The sequence below is a fragment of the Alternaria ethzedia genome (assembly GCF_023757985.1).
Source record: "Alternaria ethzedia strain BMP 0044 chromosome Unknown scaffold_38, whole genome shotgun sequence".
Taxonomy (NCBI): Eukaryota; Fungi; Ascomycota; class Dothideomycetes; order Pleosporales; family Pleosporaceae; genus Alternaria; species Alternaria ethzedia.
The window spans coordinates 56,777-69,926 of NW_026056231.1; the positions used below are offsets into that span (position 1 = coordinate 56,777).

Sequence of the window (13,150 nt, forward strand, 5' to 3'; positions counted from 1 at the left end):
CCGCGCATCATTCGAGAAGCGTTCTTCTCATATACTTGTAACGCATACGTGCATTCCTAAACTCAATTTCCTCGCGGTCTCCTGAAGCAGATCGGCTTACCGTGCTCCCTCTCTCTAGATCCACCGTTCGCGCCTGATGCAACCCTACACTGCCTGCGGAATGCGCGTAGACAATGGAAGAGAACGCGAAGTGTCATCCACCTGAGCGTGGCCGAACCGCGGGATGCCAGCTCGTCTGCTACGCGCCGCTGGGACATAGTAGAGCTGCGCATAACCCCGCTTCTGCTGAGTCTGGTAGGCTGTCCGTTCCACAGATACAGACGGAGAGGTCGATGATCGATGGATAGAGAGACGCGCTGGATTACTGGCTCAATATCGGCGTTGGCTCCTGGCTGACAAGAACTACCCAGGTAGGAACGAGGGAGGTCGGTCGCGTCGATTTGGTGCAGACTCTGACAAGCAGCTCCACGTCTGGACAACCGGAGATTGTGCCCATGTTGCGCGTCCTCCAAGCCCTGTCGAGTATATCTCTTTACCACGAACGTTATCTAGCATTGCAGCCAAGACACCGAAGATGAATGGCAAGTTGGCTGAGGAGACGCGTCCGAAGTTTGGTGGGGTGTGGCCCGTGCGCGGCCCGAAGACACTTCCACTTCCACTTCAAACTTCGCCCGTCTCCACGAAGTTTGTAACTTCATCATCTCTACAGCTCTCGCTTGGGGTATGACGCTGTCGGGATTCTCCCGACCGAAAGCTCCTTCTGGAATTCTTTGCGGCCATCCGCTTCGCTAGCACTTATCGCTGCCCCTCCATAGACCTGCTCTTGCTTTCTTGTTCGTTTGGTGTTGTGGAAAAGAGATCGGCTCGCAGCAGCATTTCAGCGACGGCAATGGGTACCTTTCTACTCCTGCATACTTGAGGTGCTCGCCTGAGTCCTGGTATTATGGTAGGCTATCTGCCATCTTGAGAGGTATCCGTAAGACAAAAAGAGTTGGGATCCAGCGATTGCCAGGTAGGCGGCGGATATCGCACCATCTGTATCGACATACCAGGATACGACGACTGGACATGCAATATGATGGACCGACGGCGAAAGTGTGATACAGTCGGTTCGGGGTTGCCTCAGGTCCCATTGAGGCGTCATGCTCCCCCTTTTCCAAGCCCTTTGTCCGTAACCTGCATCGAGAGGACAAACATCGTCTCGTTGTGTTCGGTGCCGATGCTAGCTTCGTGGGCGCATCGGGTGTCGTCCAGCGTCTGGTATAGCTGTCGCGCGGGGAGGGTAGTTGGGTCTTCTGCCGGTCGATGAGCGTCGGAGGAGGCTGCCACTGCCGTCAGCACACCAGGTCTGGCGTCGTCGAGTGCCATCAAAAGGGCGCTCCACTGGAAGGCGTGGTAGTGCACCTAAGATCGCTATAGGAGGCATGTCCGTCGGCAAGCTGTAGTCTGGTCAGCACGACTGGTCGCTCTACCACGAGAAACAGGGTGATGCACTTATCAGAGGCGCCGTCGATGTCTCCTTCAGCCAATGCTCTGCTGTGGATGGTCAAGTCTCAGGGGCCCTTGCTGTGAGGGATGTTCGCGCTTGTTGCTGTGAGGGAAAGGGTCGGCTGAAGCGTCGGTTCGCGTAGCTCCTCCGTCGGTCACGTTCTAGCTTGATGCACGTCGGTATAGCTCGTATTGCAGCTGGCTTAAGAGATCTACTCAGGCTCGGTCTGGAATATAGGGAGACTCAGGAGAGCTTCATCACAGTAAGAAGCTTGTCCGATCAGCCTCGTCGTTGCGTAGGCGGCGCTCCGGGAGTTAGCGTATCTCGACGCCCGAGCTCCCGCCCACTGCGTATAAACTCGCTCCCTCCACTACCCCACCAATACTATACATCAGTCGTCGTCCACGATTGTTAGACGGGTATCCGGTAAATTGGCTCGTAAGTTACCCCCGCTGCATAGCTCGGATCGAAAGGCTTTCAGGCTCGTGCGTAACAAACGTTGACAGATGCAGTACGCAGACGCGATACAGAACCGACACGAGTGCCTATCACTACGCACAACCCCCGGAAACACATCATCGGAGTCTCAGTATTCTGAACACAGATCGAGTTCTACTGTGCCTCTAGTACTCCGACATACGATCCTGGAAGACCTCACTGTGAGTAGTAGGCAAGATCGGCAGCTCTCTGGGCCTTTATTGACGTCTCACATAGCTTTCCGGATTAACAAACAAGATCTGCGCGTCTCTATAGCTCTCTTGAAGACCCAAGCCTTGGTATGTTACCTTCCGCCCACTACACGTGTGCGGATAGCTGACATGTCAACTTCTAGCATTCCTAGCTCGACATGTCCAACAGGCGCAAGGTCTGCCACCCATTTGGAAAGCGTACATCTAGACGTCGTGGCCCGCCAAAATCCAAGTACCGATCCAACGAGCCGAAAGACGTTCCGATCCCCTCATCGCGTAGTCTCATGGTCGAGGTCGTGGACAAATCTGGAGGCGTATCTAAGGAGGTACTTCGGCAAGCTCAACCCAAGCTTGATGGTCTGCCCGACGAGATCCTGTTGATAATCCTCCTTCCTCTCCATAACGACAAAATTACTCTGGACGCGTTCGCCTTGACCGCCAGACACTTTCTTGGTACTGTTCGCACGACAAAATGGATCAACAACCCTATCGCATTACGCTCAGGCCCAGGGGCCGACCCCAAGGCAAACCCAGACCGCGTTCTTGCTCGTCTCATCTACCACTTGTACAATCTATCACATGGTACAACTGCGAGCATTGTCCAAATGTATGCCTCAGGCTTCAAGACGATTTCGATTGATCGGCATCACAACTACATCAACATACTTCCTGCCGATATCTTCACCGCAACCATTATCGAAAGGATGAAAAAGACCATTTACTATATGCCCGGTTTGACCATGACAACCAGGAACTTGTGGCTGCGTCAGGTGCAGGATAGGTATGAGCCGGCAGTAGTCGCCCTTCTGTTGACGTTTCTGTCTGGACTGGAGTCTATCGATCTCAGTGGCGATCTCACATGCCTGTGGTCAGACTTAGCGTCGGTGACTTCTTTCAAGTTGCTCAGCACATTGCATCTTCGACAAATCACGAACTGCGAACTCACTACGAGCTGCTGCAACTTGATGAGGTTACCAAGCCTGAAAGAACTCGCCTTCTTCGACATGACTATCACAGACCAGATATTGCGCAATATTTGTTATCCTGAAAAGCTATCGGTCACAGCTATTCGTCTGATTAGATGCTACATCGCGGGCTGGAAGACGTTTCGCTTGCTTCAACTCTGCAAGAACTTAGAAGTTTTCGAGTACACGATCAACATGGCCCTGTACGTCAAATCATTTGACAGTGACGATAGATGGAACGCCATGTTGTGGGGGTGGCTGCTTTCGCACAAGGCTTCGTTGAGACGCCTCATCCTCACTGGCTCTGGAGGTTCCAACACAGCAGGCGTGTTTCTCGGTGACCTCCGTGAGTTTCACCATCTCCGATACTTGGAAGTCGACCAGAATCTAATCCAAGATGCTTGGCATGCGAATTATGAGACATTGCTGAACCACTTTCCGAAGTCCTTGGAGACGCTCAAAATGAATGAGTGTTCCTCTCAAGTGGCCATCAAGCTTCTGGAAATGGCTGCAGACGCCTTCTGGCCTGAGTTGGGTACCCTGAAGCTGACCTGTCTTCCATGTCTGAAAGGGCTTCCCGCTGTCCGAGCGAAGTTGGATGAGCTCCGCAACGTATGTGAGGAGAAGGGTATCTGGGTTGATGTAGAAGAGTCTGACAATTGACGAACTACACTGGGGTAGTCGTGTTGTCAAGGAGGGTCGAGCTCCTTTACGGGATTTCTTAGCAAACGCGCGAGAGACGCCTTAGCATGCTTTTCTTAGCCACGATTGTACGCATGGGTAGAAACCAGCGGATTAGATGAGCTCGTACTAGAGAGACATGCTTGGATGGTAGTAATGCGGGTCTTACAAAACTATCGACTGTTTGGACAAGTCCGCGCTCACGTTCACGACCGTGATTACTCGCGACGCGCACTCTTGTGGTAGTCTTGGGGGGTGCAGTAACGCGTTCTTACATTGAGCCGTATAATGACACTGTATCAAAATCGGCTCATGGCAGCTTCTGATGCAGATGAAGCGCTCCTCGTGAACGACCGAACCGTGACCTAGAAGTGAATTGATGTGCAAAGCACCAGATGATGGATGGCGATGGTACCAAAATTTGTAGTGGTTCTGAAACGCGGTCTTTTGGTTTTGAAGTTTCATAGCCCAAGAGCAGGTGCCATGGGCCCGAGGGCAGCGCATTCGGCATGGCCCGGCATCGGAGCCAGCGCATAGACCCATCATCCAATCGCACCTTCTCATCGTCTGCAAACACACACTACAATGCGCGATACACTTCCTGCATACATGCAAACATCGTCCGCTGCATCACGACCTCCGCACACTTCGATCGATCTGGGCGCACGTAGCATGCGCTGAAAAGCAAGGCTACTGTAGGGCTGGTGCTCGAACTAGCACTTATCCGGTCCGCACCACACCCTTTTGGGCGCTACCCTACCCCTTCGCTAACGCCATTTGGCCCAGCTGAACAATAACCAATTCCAGGATCACCGAATAGCTAGGCGAGGCATACTATATTCGTGTGAACGCCCTCGGTAGCCCCGTAGGCGCCTGTGGGCTGACAACAAGCCTTCATCTGCGAAGGCTGAGGAATCACAGCGCGAGGGCCACGTACTGAACTCCATAGGGCTGGCGTAAGGCTTGAATGCACGGTACTCTAGAAAGTATTTGGTTGGTACTACAGACTTTTGCATCGCGATAGCGCAGTGATGCAGATGTTGGTATGTGATAGGGATCTTGTGGCGTTGCTAAAGGATGCATTCACTGAACTGAGGCCTTCATGTGGCTTGCTGTATTCATCCTGCGCAACATCAGTGCGGTAAGAAGCCCTCTGAGTATTGTTTCGTGCGGTTGATCCATATATCATGCACTTGTTCCTTTTCTTGAGACACGGCTCGCTACCCGACTACCTTCCAGACCCTGCGTTGTGAGTTGCATACGTTCATAGCAGGCCATCTGCACTTCGCTCGTTACTTTCATAAACTCCACTCTCATATCAAAAATCATGAAGCTATTCACCTACGAAACCTGGGGGGTGCCCAGGGCCGGCTTCGATCCGTCATACAACTTCGTCCGTTCGCACTTCGTCTCACCCGTCGTCCTCGCATGCATCCGCGCCTTGCTCAGCATATACTGCTTCACGACTATCATAACATGCTATACTTGGCTGGCGAACGAGACGGCTACAATCAAACTCAAAGATGTGAACATAGGATCCTATACCATCCAACAAGGCAATGCAGCTATCGGGCAGTCATTCTCATTCTTCACCTACCTCACCTTCTGGTCGCTCGGTTTCTACTTCCTCGTCTCAAGCGTACACACATTCATGTATGCGTTCAGGCAACGAACATGGTTACACACGTGGCCAAAGTGCTTGCAGCTCTTGCATAGCATGTACTATTCGACCATGACCTCGTTCCCGTTCTTGGTCACGATTGTCTTTTGGGGGACTATGAACTCTGGATGGCCAGCTGGCCGGTTTGAGCAGTGGATAAACATCTCCGTTCATGGTCTCAACAGCGTCTTTGCTGCGACTGAGATCATACTATCAGCAACCGAGCCACAGCCGTGGCATCATCTATCCGTCGTCCTTGGAGTCTTGTCGATTTACCTTGGGCTCTCGTACCTCACGCGGTATACTCAGGGCTTCTACGTGTATGAGTGGATGAACCCGGCACACGGTAACGCCAGCATTGTTCTGCATGTCTTGGGTTATGCGGGCGGAATGATTGCGCTGTTCGTGCTCGCACGGTACGCAATTATAGCACGAAATATGCTAGCGCGACGACTGCAGGGGTCTGAGGAAATGGAGTATGGCGAGAAAGGCATTCAACTTGAAGATGATCGGTCCGATACCTGGTCGGCGAAGGTCGGGGTGGTCAAGCCGACGCCCATGCGCGTGCAGAAGAAGCCAGAGATAGTCATTTCCGAAGTCTAGGAGGTAGTGCCGAATTAGCGTCAGGGTTGATGTTAGATATGAATTCAGTCATGACATTGCGCAATGCCATCCTTCGGATATGAATCAGCTTCCTCTTTAGGTTACGGAGTAAGGCCTTTGTGATCTGGCATGTGCACCGTCAACTGAAAGCCTACTCCGGTCTCGCTCATCCATTGTACAGACTTCCACTTCTGCATAGGTCGATCCCTGCCGGCCACAGCCTCAATGCAAAAGTATTCAGAGCTCAGGCAAAAGGCGGCTGTCCAGGCGAGTTTCAGTGTTGGCTTGGAGGCCTAAGGCCGGGCAGTGAGGGGCTAGATGGGAGTGAACTCTCCAACGATTAACAAAACAATCCACAGTTCTCGATGTCATACCAAGGCTGAAGCAATCGAATCCACGGGTGTCGCGGCTACGTGAATGTGCATTGTCGGTGTAGTGGTCTTGTGTACTGTCAGATGCGCAGTTGCCACTTATTTAAAAGATCTTCCTGGCATCGATGCGCGCAATCGATCTCGTTAATAAGTGCTGCACGATCTCGTCGGAATTGTGAGTTCTGTACTGTCCGTTGAGCTCTGGTGCACTATGTGCGAATGACGTGTGCACCGCTCCCTTCCTGGCCCACCATGTGATGAACCCGAGTTATAATGGACACTGAATCTTGTTGACGGCCGCAAGAGTACTCCAGATACACATCACCACCAGGCTAATCGGTAAAGGGCATCAGACACAACGTAGTGTCTGTAATTCAGACTTAGAACAACTTCTGTGGGGTTTGACGCAGGTCCTCCGTGAAAATGGCTGATTTGATTAGGCCAGCGTCGTGACGCCATAGCTCGACATCGCCAACTGTCTTACATTGCGAGAGATGATGTCAAGGCGGAAGATGATGAAGACGAAGTCTGCCTTGTTGATAAGCGTCACGCCCAAGGTCCGTGACTAAAAAGTTGTCCTTGGATCGACGACGAAACCCTTCGGTACCGCTCTCCAGCGCCTTAGGGTCCAGTACTAAGAAAAAAAGGCAGTAGTAATGCTTCCTTGTTGTTCCACAGCTGAAAGCATCACGAGACAATGGAATGCCGAGCTGATCTATGTTATCGCCCGTTCGCACTGATGCGCATCAGCACCTGGGCACCTGTGCGTTCATGTGGCTCAGCCCAGACGGGCTTTGACAATATAGGTAGGGCCAGAAACGGATCGAAAAGACGCACGAGAAACATGCATTTCGAATATTCTTGTTGTTCCCGCTGAGAAGGTGTGGTGATATCTGGACGCGACAGTGATGGTTGAGGATGCACGCGGACAGGGGACCGATGCCATGGATGTGTTGCAGCCTCGGCTACGAAATACTTGCCACGTTCGTGCTTAGCGCGCCCTCTATCTAAAATTAGGAGATAGGGGAGGCAGTGCTGGCGTACTCTCTTTCATCTCAATGGTCCTTGGTGATCGCGTCTTCCGTTACCCATTGCCACCTGCCCGACTCGTTGCATACTCAGAGTAGGATTGTTGCCGCTGGGCGCGTTCCCTCAGCGCCCTCCTTGCTGTCGCGCTGAATGCAGACCTCGGGAGGCGAGCGGCTGGCTGCACAAAGGTCGAGTGACCACGTACCGCCTTGAGCCTCACCGCTTACTGTTCGGTAATATCATGTCAGTAATGCGTAGGGCGTTGGAAGGGTTTTTTAGGTGCCGGACCCGTATCGAAGACGGCGAGCCTCGTTGAAGCTTGGGCGTTTGGCCTGAAAAGTTAGGCCAGCAATGCGTCTCAAAATCCTTTCAGATGAACCCAGATATGGAGTCCTCTAATTTCACATCCATTTCCGTCAGATCTGAGCTTCAATTGGAGTTTCTCTGTCTTGGCCCCGTTGGTATGACTTCAACATGCACCGTTTAAGCAATCTGCACGTCCTTCTGTAAGGATTGTCCCTTCCGACATCTACACATAGCAATTTACCAGCTCACGCCTTACCCCTGCGCCCGACGACCACCGCCACCCCTCTGCTACGCCGCACTAACGTCGCCAACCATATGTATCGCACCTGTTCCACTGACAATACCACGCACCCGGGATTTCGGAAGCATAGAACAGTTGGAGCTAACGGATCTACGAATCGGCTATTAGCATCGTTTAAACTCGCTCGAATACTACAGTGGTGCAGTAGCGCAACGCCCTCAAGCCGCACCTCACCTCCACATTCAACACCAAGCTGTTAGGCCTGGTCTGCACACCCCTGCGTTTAGCCTTGGACATATCCGCATACGAGCCAGCTCTCTTTAGGATGCTACCCGGCGCCCAACTACTGACGATCCCGACCGCATCGTCTAACTATAAGCTTGACGACATCTCGTCTACAAGCAAGCTAGTTCTATCCTCCAATCGACTTATTCTCCACCTCCAGGGCGGCTCGACGCACAACGAAGACGAGGAATACATGGCACAACATAATCACCGTTCCAGCCGCTTGCAGACTGAGAACGAGCTGTGGCTAAATATGCCAGCCTCTTCTACACAACAACAAGAGCATGGCCATCGATTAGAGCCATCCGCCTACAAGGCAACCTCGCAGCGGATCAGTGTAAGCCCTGCGAGCGGCTCGGACCTTAACAAGCCACTACCACCATCGCCATTCGGTCCAGAGAAGCGATCTCACAAGCCAACTTTGTTGCGAGGGTTTCTCCGACGCGAATCTTCAGAGCAACCGGAATCAACCCATCTCCGACCTGGACCGTATCAACCAAAACGGCACTCAGCCAGCCTGAACGTAGACACAAACAGCCAGCACCGCCATACTTACTCCAGAAGCATGCCAAACTCTCCCTACGGGTTCGGTCAATCTACTTATCAGGACCCGGCGACCTTTCCTCGGGCGCATTCTTCAGCCTCAAATCACTCAGACGCCGTGCAGTACCAACCGTACTCGCTGCCACCACAACCGCAGTCCTCCCGGCCTCTACAACAACGTGCTGTTTCTATGAATCCTTACTTCGAGACAGCATCAACACCACGATCGCGCACTTTCCCCGAATCTACGCTTGGCGTTACGGCCCGCGACAACGCCTCTAGTCGGCCACGACCGCACACAACATGGGGCTCTCCCACTGAGGCTTTCACTGACGTGTCTCAATTTCATCTTTTCGCAGAGGCTATGACCGGTCTGCCAAACGACAACGAGTCCTTTTCACCAACCGGCCCACCGCAACTTCGAGGTTCACTTTTCGCCCGAAGAAACACTAATGACACTATCCCAATCCCTCTTCAACATCCTCAGCATTCGTCGAGGACCCTACCAACACGGCGGCCTGCAAGGGAACAGAGAGATGACTGGCAGAATTTTGAGCCACCGCCGCTTATCTCGTCACGAGCAGCACCTGCACTGAACCACACGATGTCGGTGCCCAATCCACCTCTCGATGCTTATCAGCAATGGCAGCCACCATCACACTTGGACGCCGTCACGGCAGAACTGAACCTGCTGGGGCTGAATGACCCTCAAGGATCCGATGATGAACTTCCGGACTATCAACAAAGCCAGGCAGAAATGGCAGCGAAAAAGAGACAAGAAGCGTCAGCAAGGGCTCGCGAACTAGAAGCGAGGTGGAGAGGTACGCGAAGATGAACACGATCATCGAGAAAGAGGTCATCCCAACAGGTCAAAACCAAATATACTGCATAATATCAAAGTTCACGTTCCTTCCGCATGCGAATGTTAATTTCGTCAGCCTTCGCGAAGGCTGAAGAGATATAGACTTCAGACCCAAATCTGGACTCGCTACTCCACATCTCCGGCCTTTCGAAGGGCCAAACGATATGTAGGCTGCATTTAACCCCGGCCCATCGTTCATGATCCCTAATTCTAATACATCCATCCGTGTTTCTCAACACATATCGATGTCGAAGTGAACCATATACGCATGACTGCTGCAGTCATGGGGATGATGCAGCGTTGCGGCACCGCCCCCGCAATCGCCTGTCCCGGGCCGGTCTATCGTTCGATTGTATGTATTGCCTACATTGGTGTTACGCCAAACAGAACTTGTAAGGGTCAGATGTTTACCGGAAAGGGAATTCGGCCCCTACATTGATTGGCATCATGCATACGAAAGAGTAATTTGTATGGATGCAATTTCCAAAGTGAATACTAGTGTAGCTGATAGTCACGATAGGGAACAGGGTCAATACTGTTGGACAGGTGTCTCCGGGCGAGTATCGCGCTAGCACACCTAAATTGAACTGAGCAGTCACCCATAGCACATCCCTTCACGCATAGCATGTTTGACGTTGTCACTTCGCTGTAAGCAAATTGGACATTGTCCAGTAGAGATCCGGACAGCTATGTGAGATGTGACAAAGATATGGGAATATGCCTTGCGGACAGCCTCGTGCGGATCGAAAAATTGACTGCGTGATGTACCTGGCCGGTCATTATCCCGCATGACAAGAGAGCGGCATGAACATGGTCGGTAATACGTACTTATGAAGGCTGGCCAATCATTGAAGTTCTGAGTCACACCCTTTCCATGCCACGTTTTTGGGGCTTATCTAGGTACCGTCACATTACTAGGTTCCGCATGCTGTGAGAAAACGAAGGCTTGGAAATCATGTATGGTACACTCCTACAACTGCGCGTAGTCAACTGACCAGTCTACACATCACTAACCACGTTAATCGTGACACGGAAGTACCCAAAGACCCACTAAAATGCACGTAAGTCTCGAAGGGGAGCAAAGTATATGCGGGGAGTTTGGGGGCGGAAAAGCTTATCATGCGCACGTTGTATGCAGTAGCATACCCAGCGGGCCAAGATCTCGACCCACCACTTTCGACTGCATAATGTATCAATGAGGATCTAATCACCGAAAAGTACAGTAATAGCCAGTGAGTGTCCAAGTGGCAATACTACACACCATGTCTTGCTGTAGGCAAAGCACCACACTATCACCGCGGCTCTCTCGCCATTCCCTCTTTAGGTAACACTCCCGCTTCTGCGCCGAACGACCATTCCGCTGCATGAGCATGTGCAAGCCTAAGCGCAACGTTACGCGGAACAGAGGCACGGTCGCTGTCGCCGCTACCAAGAGTTGTGGTTTACTATGCCCGCCAACCCGGAATTGAGGCTGTGCAAACGCACGTCAGATGCACGCGGGCCGGAACGATCAACAAATGTTTGAAAATAGCAGATGATGCATAAGGGGGAAGAGGAAGGAATTAGCAAGTTGATAGTTTACAGCTGCAGTGGTGATCACAATGCGTCGTTGTAGAACAAAGAGGATGGGGAGGGGTAATGGTTCGGGGGGTCTGGAAGAACGGTGAGCTCGCAGGTGCAGGTGCAGCTGACTGGAGGTCGCATACAGGCCAGCGAAGTCGGCTGTCTTCGCCTAACCGATCGACTGAAGTCATTCATCCGATGATGCTCCTACTGCAGGTGCAGTATTTGACTTTCGCGTTGAGTTGATGCTCGTTTTTCGGTCGGGATCTCGGCGGCCCTTCCCAAGATTCTGTGTGCCCACGCTGGACACCTTGCGCTAGATCTGTGAGCGAGAGCGCATGACTTTTCTTTTCGCTCCTTATGAGTTATGCGGTAGCCACGACACCTGCGCAAGACGGAGTGGACTGCGCTGCTGTGCAGAAGTGCAGAGCATTTCGTTGATGTTCATCCCTAAGAAGCCTAGTGCAACTCCAGAATGATGACGTCATGATCGCGTGTCTCTTCCGCGCGACTACCCAGGTATTGATCGATGTAGCTGTTCACATTCACCACCGTTGACTAGATGCTGTAGAGTCACATTTCTACGACTACCTAAAGCATTTTCGTTATTGATATACCTTCAATCGATTGCTGCCTAGGCCAAAACGGAACGGCCTTACTGAACCCTGAAAGTATTGACGCCTGCTACCCTTCATTCTGTATTTGATGTGGAAACAAGAGGGTCATCGCTGGGCATGCTTTGATCAGTTTTCTCACCTTCTCGGATGTCTCTTTCCCAATTCATGCCATCAACCCAGCCTTTGTATACAATCTCCCCCTTTTGTGGCCGTTGCATTACGCGGTGCATATACTGGTTCTCCGCCGCCAACCAAGGCGGCTGGTAATGTTTGACAGGTAACTCCGGTAAGTTTTGCCTGACGCTGGCTTCCCAGTCCGGATCGGTGATGGCTCTAGGTTCTAGTCCTGGTACCCAGAGAACATCTCCCCCAGCAAATTCGCCTGTGTGATCAACCCAAACTTTACGTGCGAGCATGAGCATGTACGTCTCATATGCATCTGCCACTATGAGACCATCCGGGTTGTGGAAGCGACCAAACTTTGCGGCGAAGCCATCTAGCAAGACACAGATCTGCCAGTGTTCGCGTTTGGTGCTGCGCGATAGATCTTCCAACATCCGGATCAGTGCGCTGCCGCTTAGTACTCCATTTTCCCAGCGTTCCTCGCCAGTCTCGCGCACAAGAGGAGCTGTTCCACGAACAAAACCGGGAGGCTGGCCAACATGATCATTCCGAAATTTTAATGTCATGGGTTGCTTCAATCTTGGAGGCGCTGGAGGGGGCGAGCTTTCGGGCAAGGGCGTTCTGTGTGAAGGGTCTGTCCAGAATGGCGACTCTTCCGTAGTCACAGCTTGCGAAGATGGAGGCTTTCGAGGTCTGAGGCGCGACAGAGCCTCTGGCGGTGGGTCCTGCATCTCCACATCGTCTGGCGAGTAATCAAGATCCATTGGGTCATCTATGATGGGTTCTTTCCCTCGACCACGCCCACGAGATCTTAGATTCCGTGACATTCGATGAGATGTTGCGGTACAGTTGTTACGAGATGATGATGATGATGGTCTTGCTGACTTTGTGACTAGAAGTACGTGATTCCCCTCACTATTTGAAGCAGAAAGGTTTGCTATGCTTGAAGATACCACGTCACATGGAGAGTCATCGGCGAGACAAGTATGAACCACGAGACGCGCATTGCATCCTGGTCAATTTACGCATCACAAAAGCGTGATATAGCACTTTGCGCCTTTAACACAACAATGGAAAGGATGTCGTGATTAAAACAATCGCCGAGACCGATCGCAGGCTACTC

General features: G+C 52.0%; 3 protein-coding genes across 3 annotated transcripts; 2 read left to right on the forward strand and 1 right to left on the reverse strand.

Annotated features, from left to right (window-relative positions):
• Nucleotides 1–2,336: 2,336 nt before the first annotated feature.
• J4E87_009698 (uncharacterized protein) lies at nucleotides 2,337–3,806 on the forward strand (the record flags this gene model as incomplete). The annotated part of the gene is made up of 1 exon (XM_049381272.1): nucleotides 2,337–3,806. The coding sequence occupies one exon, from the start codon at nucleotides 2,337–2,339 to the stop codon at nucleotides 3,804–3,806; it is 1,470 nt and encodes a 489-aa protein (XP_049228939.1).
• A 1,345-nt stretch (nucleotides 3,807–5,151) lies between these two features.
• Nucleotides 5,152–6,087, forward strand: J4E87_009699 (uncharacterized protein; the record flags this gene model as incomplete). The annotated part of the gene is made up of 1 exon (XM_049381273.1): nucleotides 5,152–6,087. One exon carries the CDS (start codon nucleotides 5,152–5,154, stop codon nucleotides 6,085–6,087), a length of 936 nt encoding a protein of 311 aa, XP_049228940.1.
• A 5,891-nt stretch (nucleotides 6,088–11,978) lies between these two features.
• Nucleotides 11,979–12,791, reverse strand: J4E87_009700 (uncharacterized protein; the record flags this gene model as incomplete). Its single annotated transcript, XM_049381274.1, has 1 exon — nucleotides 11,979–12,791. One exon carries the CDS (start codon nucleotides 12,789–12,791, stop codon nucleotides 11,979–11,981), a length of 813 nt encoding a protein of 270 aa, XP_049228941.1.
• Between the last annotated feature and the right edge of the window lie 359 nt (nucleotides 12,792–13,150).